Raw genomic sequence first — 12,974 nt, forward strand, 5'->3', positions numbered from 1 at the left:
GGCATTCCTTAATTTAAGCATTTTTAGTGTTGAGAAAAATCATTTATTATACAAGCACTGTCTTTAGAGATATGATATGAAGGGAGGAAGAAAAAGCAAGGTAAAATGAACTAGATAATTAGCACTTCTTACAGAAAGGAACACGAAGAACATTGAGGCTTTGAGGCCGAAGTTGTCTGGAGAACACGAAAGGCTTTTTAATGAAGTAATCAAGCTTCTTCAGGTGTGTGTGTGTGTGTGTGTGTGTGTGTATACATGTTTAACAGGGCTTTTTTTAATTGCTCCTGTTTCTTCACCAAATCTCAGAATTTTATAGTCTTTTTTTCTTTGGAGAAAAATAATGGTTATTCCAAATGTATTTCCCTTTAGGGGACATGCAGCTTTAGCAAAGATCCATTCATTGTCAATTGGACAATGAAATAGAAATTAATTAAAATGACACACAAATGAATAAGTTTAAGCACAAAACCAAAGAAACAGTATTTAGTATTCAATAGATGACAATTCATAATAGCACTATTCTAATGCTTAGAAAAGTAAAAACAATCTGTCACATTTTTTCATTTGAAAGCACTCACAAATTTTCACTCACCAAATTTGCTTACCAATCAATATCTTACAGGAGCAAATAAAATATTAATAAGCAAATACACACCTATACTGTCCAGTGTGTGTAGAATGGCACTATAAACCACATACTGTTTGGATAAAACTAAATAGCAATAATATTTAGAAAAAAATTATGTGTACATATATATATTTTTTTCTTTTTTAATAAAGGAAACTAGGAAGCTGGCCCCATGATTCAGGGTTAAGGGAGCTGGATCCCACATGGCCAACTGTGCAGTTGGAATCCTGGTCACAGAAGCTTGAAAAATACAGGGAGCACCTGTGTGTGCGTGCTCCAAATGCCGACAGAATGGAGCCACGGAGGAGAAGGGATTGCAGTGTGACCACGCCCTCTCCCTTACTCTATCTCAGGTGACTGAATGTGTTCTCTGACAAGTTAAACAAAACAAAACAAAAAAGACACTGGGAGCGACACTGGATGTCATTCTGCAGACCTGCCTGGCATGTCTCAGTCTCATCTGCAGGAACTGGTAAAAAGCAAGTGCCTCGTCGTAGCCTGGAAACTCCAAGGTAGTGGACCTGGGATGGGCTCCAAGGGTCTTCGTTTTAAAGCTTTGCTCAAGTGATTCAGGCATAGCCAGTTTGGGAACACTGACCACAGGGCGGACAGTTGTAAACCAGCGTTTTTCAACCCGGGCTACACATGAGAATCATGTTGGAAAGCTTTTTAAATGCCTAGGCCACCCTCTAGGCCAATTAAACCAGAATCTCAAGAGGTAAGATTCAGGCATCAGCATTTTTAGAGCACCCCTGGTAATTCGATTTAAAACAGAACCAATGTCATAAATCCCCTGTCGCTTAATATCGGTATTAATATACAAATTATTGTCATAAAACATAATGACAATATTCTGTTGAAGTTTTTATGGGTAAGTAGGAGTCACCTGTGTGGTATCAATCATGTCTCTGATCCAAATCCACTTTTTTTTCCCACAGAAAAAAATTTCGGATTTTACTTTCTGCTGCTTCACGATCTGAGATGGCATGGGAGTAAACTAAAAATAATGTTCATAATTTAGAAACTTACTTTTAAAATTGCATTAAAGTGATCAAACAATAGGCTCACCCAGTAGGAAAGCCGTTAGGTTTGGCACTGGGGCAAAAGAGAAAAGGGGTCAGGTTAGTGTGAGAATTCTCAAATCCGATGCTCCGAAAGATCAACCTAAAAAGGATACTGTGTGTTTTTTGTAGACAACATCTAATTTCTTTGAAAGAATGAAGAATTCTCTGAGACTGAGTATAACAAACAACAACAAAACAAAACAAAATTTTTTTTTTAAAAATTCATTTAGGTTAGCTGAGCAGTAAGAGAAGATAAGTGCATGACTATCTTTTGAAGAGGAAATGAGAGAACAAGCCATTAAAATTACATAAGTCATAAAATTAGTCAAGGCAGATATAAACGATTCTTTCAAATATTCATATCTGAACAATAAGCCTAAGCCTCTACGAAATATTCTATAGGCAGTGACAGGAAAGATGGTTTAGATTAGGCCGAAAATACAAACTTCATCTCAAGGAAGCAGTTAAAAATCGACATAATGGTAATTGTTATTTAACTAAAGCACATGCAATTTTCTTCAAAGCTGCAAGTTTCTTTTCATTTAGCTTTTGAAAGGACTACATCTAAGAGTGAAAATCCAGTAGCTCACTAAATGTATTTTTCAATTGGCAGCTCATTTTCTATAAAGCATAAAATATTAAAAAAATGGAACATCCAGTCATGCTATTCTCAGTCACCACCACATTGCAGCAAGTTTTATATACCTTTCATTGATTTCCTCAAATGACTGTGGGGAAGGAGGGAGGGAGAGAGAGAGAGAGAGAGAGAGAGAGAGAAACTAATTAACTACAAAAAGAAAACCAACCAAGAGCACTAGGATTAGGATTATGCGTGCTCGAAAACCATTACCCCTCAGCTTCCCTGCGATTGTTTTCTCTTTCATGGCTTCAGCCTGGACAATGAGGAAATCATTGTTCAGAAGGGTAGGAGCTGTGAGCAGGATGGAGGAAGCTGAGTGTACTGTTCAGCTTGGCTCTCCGTGATGGGCAAGGCCATGGTGAGTTGCTTATGCCCTGGGTCTCTTTAATCATTGACAATGGCTGAGCTTCCAGAGTAGAATTATCCGAAGCAAAAAATATGACATAAATGTGTTCGATGTGGGCTATATCGACACTGTAATTAGTTATCACTGAGTGATACCTTCTCTGTGCTTTTCTATATTTTCCAATTTTTCTAAAACGGATATATATTACTTTAATAAACGGGAGGGGGGCAGTCTTTCTTTTTTTAATAATTTGTTCTCCTAGAGAGAAGATATTCTTATCAAACAAAGAGAAGGTTCATAGGCAACACAGAGCACTTTATTAATGTTAAACTTCACAAAGGTGCCTACTTTTTAAATATTAAAGCTTTGCTTTAATGAAACATAGAGGAACCAAATGACTTCAGTTCTCCATGTCTACTTCACTCAACTTTGCCCTGGCTGGTGGTGTCCCCAAAAGCAGGACAATCAAAAGTCTCACATTGCTTCATTTCGCCTTATTTTAGGTCCTAAGTTTGCTAGAGGGCTTGGAGGATGAGGAACTTTGAAAGGAAGGTCCCCTCTCATCCTAGGTGGTGCTTTCCCCCACCTGACCATTAACTCTGGGACTGCCCTCAGTGAAAACATTCCCACTACTCTTGGTTAACCCTGGCGCCATGGAGAACCACATCTTACTGAATGTTCTAGAAAACTGTGGGGAGCAGAGCTGCCTGTGTGGTATGATTTGAGAGGCACCCAAGGGAATCCCCCTGCCCACGAGTAATTTCTTCGAGTTAAGGACTCCTGCCCCGAGGAAGCCCCTTACATATTGCCTGAGCGAGGTACCATATTATGTCACCCTCTGTGTATCAAAATGTTACTCTCAGCCCTTGCAGAGGCTCAGGGGGAATGGGGCACGTGAGGTCACTGCAGATTGGGAGTGCAGAGGACACCAGGTGCCAGAGCCAGGCTGGCCCTCAGAGACAAGGGGTGACACTAATACACTTTTGTGGCTGCTTCCTCTCCTGTTTCAAGGGTGACCAATCCAGTATGTCAGAATGGAATGCTGCTGCCATGCTGACACCATGACTTACAACTGGATCTGGCATTAAGGTTTCAGGACTTGCTAGGCCTTTTCTTTGGGCATCAGGAGGGTCCAGATAATTTGTAAATAACAGAATCACATAATTCTCACTCAGAGACAGAGATGATCTTAAGGAATACTGAAAGGTGAAGTTTTAAAAGTAGACCGGGACCCGAGTGGATGCTGATATTCGTGTTACTTGGTGCTTACAGTCAGGAACATGGACTCGTCCAGCTCCTCTGCTTCTCTCACAATGGTCTCCAGCGTGTCCTTGGCGGTGTCCATGCTCTGCAGAAAGTGGACCATCTGGTCATGCAGGAACTCCATCTTCTTCTTCTTCACTTCCTCAAAGCTCTGGGCTTTCTCATCATACTGAGCCAAGACCTTCTTCATCATTTCCTCATTCTGTTCTTCTAGTCTCTTCTCATTTTTGCTACAGTTTTCCTGAAAATAAAACAAAACTTCTGGATGTAAAGCAGTTCATGCCTTCCCCCTCCCCTTTAAAGAATTTACCTCTGGCTACCTGATAAGAGAATCAGACATTAAGTGCATAGTCTAAATTTCCAACCTACCAACCCCCTTTGTCATAATTACCTTTGCAATAGAATTCACTGTAAGTGTATCATCAAGAAGGTTTTAGCTACCAAAAATAAATAAATAAAAATGAAAAAAGATATTTATATGGGGGACCAGCAGATAAAGTAATGATTACGTCACTGGACTCCCATGTAGTTGACTACGGTTCAAGTCTCAGATCCTGCAGCTTAAAATTCACACCAAGTGCATGTGTGTGCGTGTCCAAAATTCCAAGAGGAGAATGGAGAAGGGATTGTGGCATGGCCATTCCCCCCTGGGGATGATTTCCCACTCTCTCTCTCTTTCGGGCAAGTGCATGCGCCCTATAATAAAAATCTCTCCCCCCAAAAAAAGATATGTGTATAGACGTCTTGCCCACATGATAAAACCTGAAGATGGCATTGTGGTGAGCATGGACACATGGCCATCAGGCAGTGGAGAGATGGCATTTCTACTGCTCTACTAAAAGCACACTGTGAGGGATGGGTGGACAGAATATGGAACAGGGTGCCAGTTACCAAATGCTCTCCAGTGAGGGAGCAGCTTCTACCACAGTGGGAGAAGCTTCCCTGATAATCTGGACACACACAGATGCCTGGCTTTCCTCCATAGTGTGGCCAGAGACAGCTGATCATATGATTTGCTGCCCAAAAGGAAGACTTAGGGGAGGGGACACTAAAAATAATTAGCAGGTATACATCGATCTCCAATAGGGTGTGGAGTTGCCTAGCAGCAGAGACTGTGCGATAGCCTTCTGCAGTGGTTTTGCAGTCTCTGCCACTTCTGATCCACAGGTGAGGGTGCCTGGGCAATCTTGGAGTAAGGACAGAGAATTGCTGGTCCCTCTCTTCACTGTGGAGAGGCTAGGAGTCAGCAACTAAAAGAGCTCAAATTCACCAGACAGCTGTACCGTGAGAGGCACTCATCGGCCCTGGGCATGGGACATTGGGCAGTGACACAGAGTGTTGTTCAGGGCTAACTCAGAGACAGGGCAATGTACTTAACTCTATCTCATTTTCTTATCTATACAAGGGGAACAATAATCATAATACCTGTCTCATATGGTTATTGTGAGAATTACATCAGGTAAAACATGTAAAATATTTGTCCTATTATGGTAAGTGTTTGATATGTGTATGTGTCTATTTTTAAGGAAAAATCTTTTTTGTTTGTTTGCTGTAGGGCGTGCATGCTCACCAGAGATAAAGAGACAGAGAGAGAGAAAGACAAAGTGAGAAATCATCCTGAAGGGGATGGTCATGCCACAATCCCTTCTCCTCCATTCTCCTGTTAAGATTTTTGGGCACACACCCACATGTACTAGGAGTGATTTTCAAGCTGCTGGGTCTGGGACTTGAACTCCATAGTCAATCATGCAGGACCCAGCTGCCTTATCTTCCATGCCACCTGCTGGCCCAGGACTCTCATTTTGAATGCCCCCAAATCAACAATAGCAAATGTACACATGTACACACAAACCCTAATTCCAAACCTCTTGACTCAGAATCTTTTTCTTGTGCTCTTGTGAGCAAGCCGGGTAAAAGTTCAAAAGAAATATATTAACTTACCTCGATTGTATTAAAAAAGGATTCTATTTCACTAACAAAGGCTTCAATCCTCAAGGACTTCTCTTGCAAATTTTCTAGAAATTCTGCTAACTGAACCTAAAGGAGAGAATTAAGATATTCTTAGTATATGGCATTTGGGGAGAACAACATCCAGCAGTGGGCTCCAATTCCTTTGTAAATTTAGAATGGTAGAGATTTACTATACTTTATTTACTAACAAATCCATCTTTAAATTTCCTTTGCTGCTTCATCTAAATTAAGTGCAGATAAATTGCTATCATAAACAATTAGGTTTGTGACAGAAAACCACACAAAAAACACCTATCAGGACAATTTATCTTTTCATGCCAAACAAAGGACTTCTTGGTAAATTGGTGAGCTCAAAGTTTGTTTAAATGAACTGTGAACGCAAATGCTCTCTCTTTAGTAAGGCCTCAATTTTTATACATTCTGAGATAGCAGCCTTTGGATAAATGATTCCAATACTACCTGAGTAGTTTTCTCACATTTACACCAGTGGCTTCAGGTGTGCTTGGAAGATCTGACCCTGAGAAGGTGATGAGAGTGCCACCAGACCAGAAATCAAGCATATCAAATGATAGAAACTGTCTGCTAAAGGGACCTGAAATTCTAATGACCCTCAAACTCAAAATACTCATGAGGTGACAGCCAACTAGAAAACGGATGACAGAATGATGGGAAAGGATGGTACTCCTATGAGCTGCAGTTATGAACCTAATGGTAGTCTGTCCTCCTACACTTAATACATAACAAAGGGGTATGACGGAGTTGCAGCTGTCTGATTCACTAGCCACAGGATGATGGAGAGGCTACATTGTTGGGCTTCTTTTCAGGATCTGGTGTCTATTTCCCTTCACAACCCCCACTTCTTCTCCACAGCCTCCCAGGCTCCACACAAGCTGCAGCTTTTCCTCACAGTCCTTCTCACCTGTGTGTTTTTTCCTATGGCCTTCCCTATTTCTAGAAGGTTCTCCCTGCTCATAATTGCTGGAAGAGCTCTATCTCCTTAAAACTCACCCAAGCTTCACCTTTAAGAGACACCTTCTCTAGCTCTACCCCTCCCACTGTACCACGTCACTCCCAAAATGTTAGGCTTTCAGAACACTGTGCTTTCACAGCCCCTTACTGACTCTGAGGATCCACAAGGCCAGCTCTCTGTATTTCTCTCCCGATAATTAACAGAGTTCCTGACATGAATAAGAGGGCAATAAACACTGAGAAAGATGTAAGGGAGTGAACGAAGGGGAAAAAATCATCACAAACGAAAACAAGCCACCATGATGGGGATGGAGTTGAGGAGGGGACACTAGAACTTGGGCAATCTGTCATGCAGCCCTCAGCTCCTGAGTAGATGCGAAAGCTTACCCATAAACACAGAATCCTAAGTTACAACTTTCTAAATTTTATTTTTGTTTTTTAAAAGTTAACAACCAACTCTTTTTTCTTTTAAAGGTTTTTGCTATAGGGCATGTGTGCTTGCTGGAGAGAGACAGAGAAAAGGAAAATTACCCCCAGGAGGATGGCCATGCCACAATCCCTTCTCCAGTCCCCTCTCAGGACTTTGGAAATGCACGCACATGCACCTGGTGTAATTTTTTTTCCTTATGTGATTTTTAGGCAGTCAGGTCCAGGACTCAAACCATGGTCAGCCATGTGGGAGAACAGTGCCTTAACTACTAGACCACTTCCTGGCCCCTCAACTAACTCTTAATCTTCATGGTAGATTTAATGAAATGAAACATACCTTCTTGGCATTAGTCAAGTGGGTTTCCACTTTCTCATTCTTACTTTTTTTTAGTGAAGATCAAGGTGGGGGGACTTTAAAAAGGTTTTAAGGCAGAAGACATCACATCTACCTACTTTGGGAATATTTTTGGATTACCAGAAGTCACGTACACTTGCTAGAGAGAGACAGGAGTCAGAGATCAGGGAGAGAGAGGGATAAAGCACCTCCCAGTGGGGTATAGTCTTACTGCAATCTCTTCTCCTCCATTTCTCTATCTCATCTGGATTTTGGGCGTATACACACATTCACACATTAATTTAAAACAAACAAACAAAAACAAACAAACAAAAAAAAACACTGTCACCATAGAATGGGCCATACTTCACTAGAGCCAATGTCTACGATTTCACAAAAAAAGTTGCCTGCTACTCTCAAAATTAAACAGGTAAAGTTTCAACAGAATTTCACCCTGGAGAAATAGAAGCAATATCAGACAAGTTGAGAACAATTAACTTGGTTGGGGAAGGGGGATGACAAGATTATAATGTGCTATCTTATTAAGTCACAAGGAGTCTGACAGTTATTTAACAACAACCTGGGACCAGCAAATGGCACAATAGTTATGTCACTGCACTCCCACATAGTCAACTGTGATGTGAGTCCTGGACCCAGTGGCTTAAAACTCATGCCAGGGGACCAGCAGATGGCATAATGGTTATGTCGCAGGACTCCCATGTAGTTGACCATGATTCAAGTCCCAGACTCAGTGGCTTAAAACTCATGCTGGGCACGTGTGTGTGTGCCCAAAATCCCAAGAGAATGGAGGAGAAGGGATTGTGGTGTGGCCATCCCCCCAGAGGGTGATTTCTCACTTTGTCTCTCTCTCTCTCTTTCTCTGTTTCTCTAGTAAGTGCATGTGGCCTATAACAAAAAATCTCTCCACGAAAAAAAATGAAAGAAAAACCTCATGCCAGGCATGTGTGTGTACCCAAAATCCAGAGAGAATGAAGGAGAAGGGACTGCAGCATGGCCATTCCCCCTGGGGGTTGATTTCTAATTTTTTATCTCTGTTTCTCCAGTGAGCTCATGTGCCCTACAGCAAAAATTTCTCTAAAAAAAAAAAAAAAAGAAAGAAAGAAAGAAAGAAAAAGAAAAAAGAAAAAGAAAGAAAGAAAGAGAAAAAGAAAGAAAGAAAAAGATAGCAGTGACCTAATTGAATGAGATTGAAAATCGTTACCATTAGCTAAGCACTGAGTCGAGCAGTGTGTATACATGGTCAAGAACATGAGCTCTAGCTCATGGGTATCAATTCGAGTTCTGCCTTCTATGACTTTGGGAAAACTACTTGAACTTTCTGAGCCCATTTTTTTTTCTTTTTTCTTTTTTTGAGAGATATTTTTGCTATAGGGCACATGTGCTCACTGGAGAGGGAGACAGAAAGTGAGAAGTCACTCCTGTGACCAAGCCACAATCCCTTTTCCTTCATTCTTCTCTCACGATTTTGGGCATGCTTGTACATGCACCTGGCGTGAGTTTCAAGCCACCAGGTCTGAGACTTACCTGCAGTCGACCACATGAGAATCGAGCACCTTAACCACTACACCATCTGTTGGCCCAGAGCCCATCTCTCTCTGGCAAGTGCATGTACCCTATGACAGTGACAGGGTTATTATGAGAATTAAAGGATGACCTATATACAATGTATTTAACACAGTGTCTGGCATAGAAAAGGGCTCAATTATTGTTATTCGTGAACTTTAGATAATTCCAGCAGCTATATGGGGAATGGGTTGAAGAGGCAAGAGTACGAAGACCAGTGAAAAGTTTACTGAAAAGTAAACTGGAGTCTCGAAGTCTAAACGCTGATTTCCAATAGGATCTCTGGGGAAATGGAGTACAACTTTATAATCACATTCATAAGGATATGTGTTGTATTACTTCTTTTGAAACATTGAGGTCCAATAGACACAACCAGAGAGAATGCAAAAGTTCTTCCTTTCCAACATAAATTTTGGAAACATGCCGGTCACATGTGCATGCTTGCTCAAAATCCCAAGACAAGAGTTGAAACGAGATTGAGGCATGTCCTGCAGCCATTCCCTTTGGCGAGCGAGTGTTAACTTTTTTTCTCTCTCCATCTCTCTGGCGAGTGCATGCATCCTATAACAACAACAACAAAAAAAAATCTTTTAAAAGTTCACGTAGGGACCAGTAGTTAGCATAATGGCTATGTCACTGGACTCCCACATAGCCGACCGTGGTTCGAGTCCCAGACCCGTTGGCTTAAACTCACGCCAGGCGCATGTGCGTGCGTGCCCAAGATCCTGAGAGGCGAATGGAGGAGAAGGGATTGCGGTGTGGCCATCCCCCCTGGGGGGTGATTTCTTGCTTTCTGTCTCTCTGTCTCTCTCTGTCTGTCTGGCGAGCACACGTGCCCTATAGCAGAAACCTCTCCAAAAAAAGAAAAAAAAGTTCATGTAAATGTGTACTATGAAAGAAACTATGCATGGATTTCAAAAATTTCTGAACCAAAGTAAAACTTTAATTCCATTTTTCCATGAACTTTTGAAACCCCCCCTTTTTTTTAAATTTAGAATGATTTGACCTTTTTATAATGTTAAGGATTATTTCCATAAGAAATCTTTCAAAGGCAGTGACCCTGTGCTATTTATCTTGGTATCCCCAGAACCTAGAAAAATACCTGGCACGAGTGTATGCCCAATTAGTGTTTATCAAACTGATCTTAACTAAATTCCTAAAAAAAGGATTCTTATTTTATTTTCAGATGAACTACTCTGCTTAAGGATGATGTATCAAACATTGGTCACTTTTAAAATGGAGAAAATGTGAAAGCAAACTTAATGAGCATGTATTATTCATTATTTACATGTTTTAAAGTCTATTTACCTTTACAGCACTTATCGCCGTATCAAGCGTTGAAACCTCATGGTCTTTGTGGGTGCCAAGTACCTTGTCAGTAGCAGAAATTGGGCTTTTGCAGGTGTAGCAATATGTGTCAATCTGGGACTTCTTCAGTTCCTTTTGTGCCTCCTCAGTTACTAATTCTGACGATAACTGGCCTTGTTCTGGCCTCTCTCTGCCCAACTCCTTCTGTTCAGCAGACACCCTCTGTTCCACTTCACTCACGCATTCATCTTTACTCATGTGATCAAAGGTTTCCCTCCCTTGAGATAACACATCTTCAGGCATGGGTTCTGAATACAGTTCTTCTGATAAAACATCTCGATTGACCACTTCATAGTTCAGGGGTTCAGCAAATTCATACTCATCTTGAACAGGGCTATTGCGGAGTCTCTCTTCACTAGGCTCGGGTGGGACCAGTATTTTAGGTTCTTCTTGTGGCATTTCTTGAACATAAGTTGCACCCGAGGCAAATTCTTCCTCTGGGAAAGATACTTGTACTGGGATGTTCAGATTGCCTTCTGGGCTTACATTTTCCACCTCATTACTCTGACCACTGGCTTCATCGACGCTCTCCAGAACATGATGGGTGTCTACAAATGGAACTGCATAGCTTACCTTCTGAGTAACCACTCTGACGTCCTCAGTGATGGGAGCTTTCTTCTGCATTGCTACACTGTTAAGGGTCTCTACGCGGCCTACTGATTCTTTTCCCTGGTAAACAGCTTTCTGTTCTTCTTCCAGACTCTTCTCCCCCAAAACAGTTCCAAACTTCCCCCTAATTTCTCCTTCTGTAGCTGTCAATTGGAATGAATCATCCTTCCCAACCAGTTTTTCTTCTAAACCTTGGCCTTGGTCCTTTGGAGTTAGCGATGTGTCATGGAGAATGTCATCTTTGAGTATGTACTTCTCAAAATACATTCCTGTTCCATCATCAGTGTCAGAATTTCTGCTTGGAAATGATGGCTCAGCATCCACACTGTCACCTTCAGAGGCTGTCTCCCCTTCCTCCTTTTTCTCTCCAACTGTTCCCTCATACAGATCCTTGTAGAAAAACGCCAGTGCAGGTGGCTCCTCCAGAAGTTCTGGATTAACGACTTCAGCAGTGGTAGGAAATATCTGGGTTCTTGACAAAACTCCTTCCTCTGGGCCAAATAAAGGCATCCCAGGTGACTTGGCGTCCACATCTCTGTTTATCCCCTTTGAAGCATCTCTGTCAGCTGATTTTTGGATAACAAAAGACTCTTGGGTTTCTTGCTGAGATGATTTGCTGTGATCCTTTTCCAATCCATAAAATCTTTCATCTAATTTCACCAAGTCATATTCATGTTCGAGGGCACATTCCTCTGAACTTTCTGGGAAAGAGATGGTTTCTTCTGTAACTTTCTTTGACAGTTCCTCTTTAACATTTAATTTCTGCAGAGCTTTCTGTTTTTCTGGGTCTGGGGTGATGTTATAATCAATCAAAGTATATTTTTCAAAATAATCCTCTTCACTGGAAATTATAGGCTGAATAAAAGGTAAATCACTCGTTTCTGAATCCGTGGATATCTCCTCTTTGGGTTTACGAGTTTCTTTTTGTTTATTTTCTTTCAATGATGTAACTTTTTCATCAGAATTTTCTAACTTGCTCTTTAATATCTTAGGGCAAGGAACTGCCTCACCACTGTCATCGAGAAGTGAGGCTTTCTCTTCCAAATATTCTAACTTATCTTGCATTTGTTCACTCTCTTCCTGATCAACTGACGAAATAAAGGCAGGAGCATGAATATTCAATATCTCACAGCCCTCAGAAATGATGCTAAAGGCACTCTTCTGGTCTTCCGAAAGTCCCGCTGGCTTACTAGTCACTGTAAATTCTTCATCTTTTGCATATCTGTCTTCTGGCTCTTTGGACATTTCTTTAGAAGAAGCCATTTTATCAGCTTTGACAGCTGATGCACTCATTATAAACTGAGCATAGTTGCTTCTTGCTGAAGAGAGAGGTTCATTTCCATGAGAATCTTCCACAGCTTCCACATTGTGCTTTGAAACAACAGGTTGTTTGGGCACATCAGATGTGTGATCTTTAGATGTTTCAATAGTATGGACTATGTGCCGATTTGGAGCCGATTCTGACCATGGCATTTCTTGTTTGTTTGCTGTCTTAATTTCTGGAGAAGTTCCTGAAGCAAGAGTTTGTGGTTTGACAGATGACAGCAAATACGGTGGTGTTTCTAAGCTCTTTAGTTCATCAAAAGGACGATCTAAAGTCCTTTCAGATTCTTCAGATGGAGCGCCTTGCTTCCTAATTTCTTTTGTGGTATCTATTGAACCACCTTTGGACTGCTCTGACACTGCGAACTGTCTCTTTTCTTCGTCGTGACCCACCATATCCCTGCTTGACTTTTCTAATACCAGATTTCCTTCCTGAGGTGAAGAGC

General features: G+C 41.3%; 1 protein-coding gene across 1 annotated transcript in view; it reads right to left on the reverse strand.

Moving 5' to 3' along the window:
* CMYA5 (cardiomyopathy associated 5) overlaps positions 1–12,974 on the reverse strand; it is a 91,017-nt gene that overhangs the window by 39,809 nt on the left and 38,234 nt on the right. The window contains exons 4-7 of the mRNA XM_027769965.1: positions 10,537–12,974; positions 5,883–5,978; positions 3,949–4,182; positions 2,398–2,420 (exon numbers count right to left, since the gene is read on the reverse strand). The exon at positions 10,537–12,974 is cut by the window's right edge and continues 35 nt beyond it. Of these exons, the coding sequence (XP_027625766.1) occupies positions 2,398–2,420; positions 3,949–4,182; positions 5,883–5,978; positions 10,537–12,974 (2,791 nt within the window). The remainder of the gene's footprint in view (positions 1–2,397; positions 2,421–3,948; positions 4,183–5,882; positions 5,979–10,536) is intronic.

The sequence above is a fragment of the Tupaia chinensis genome, unplaced genomic scaffold (genome assembly GCF_000334495.1).
Source record: "Tupaia chinensis unplaced genomic scaffold, TupChi_1.0 Scaffold000099_1, whole genome shotgun sequence".
NCBI classification, from domain to species: Eukaryota; Metazoa; Chordata; class Mammalia; order Scandentia; family Tupaiidae; genus Tupaia; species Tupaia belangeri.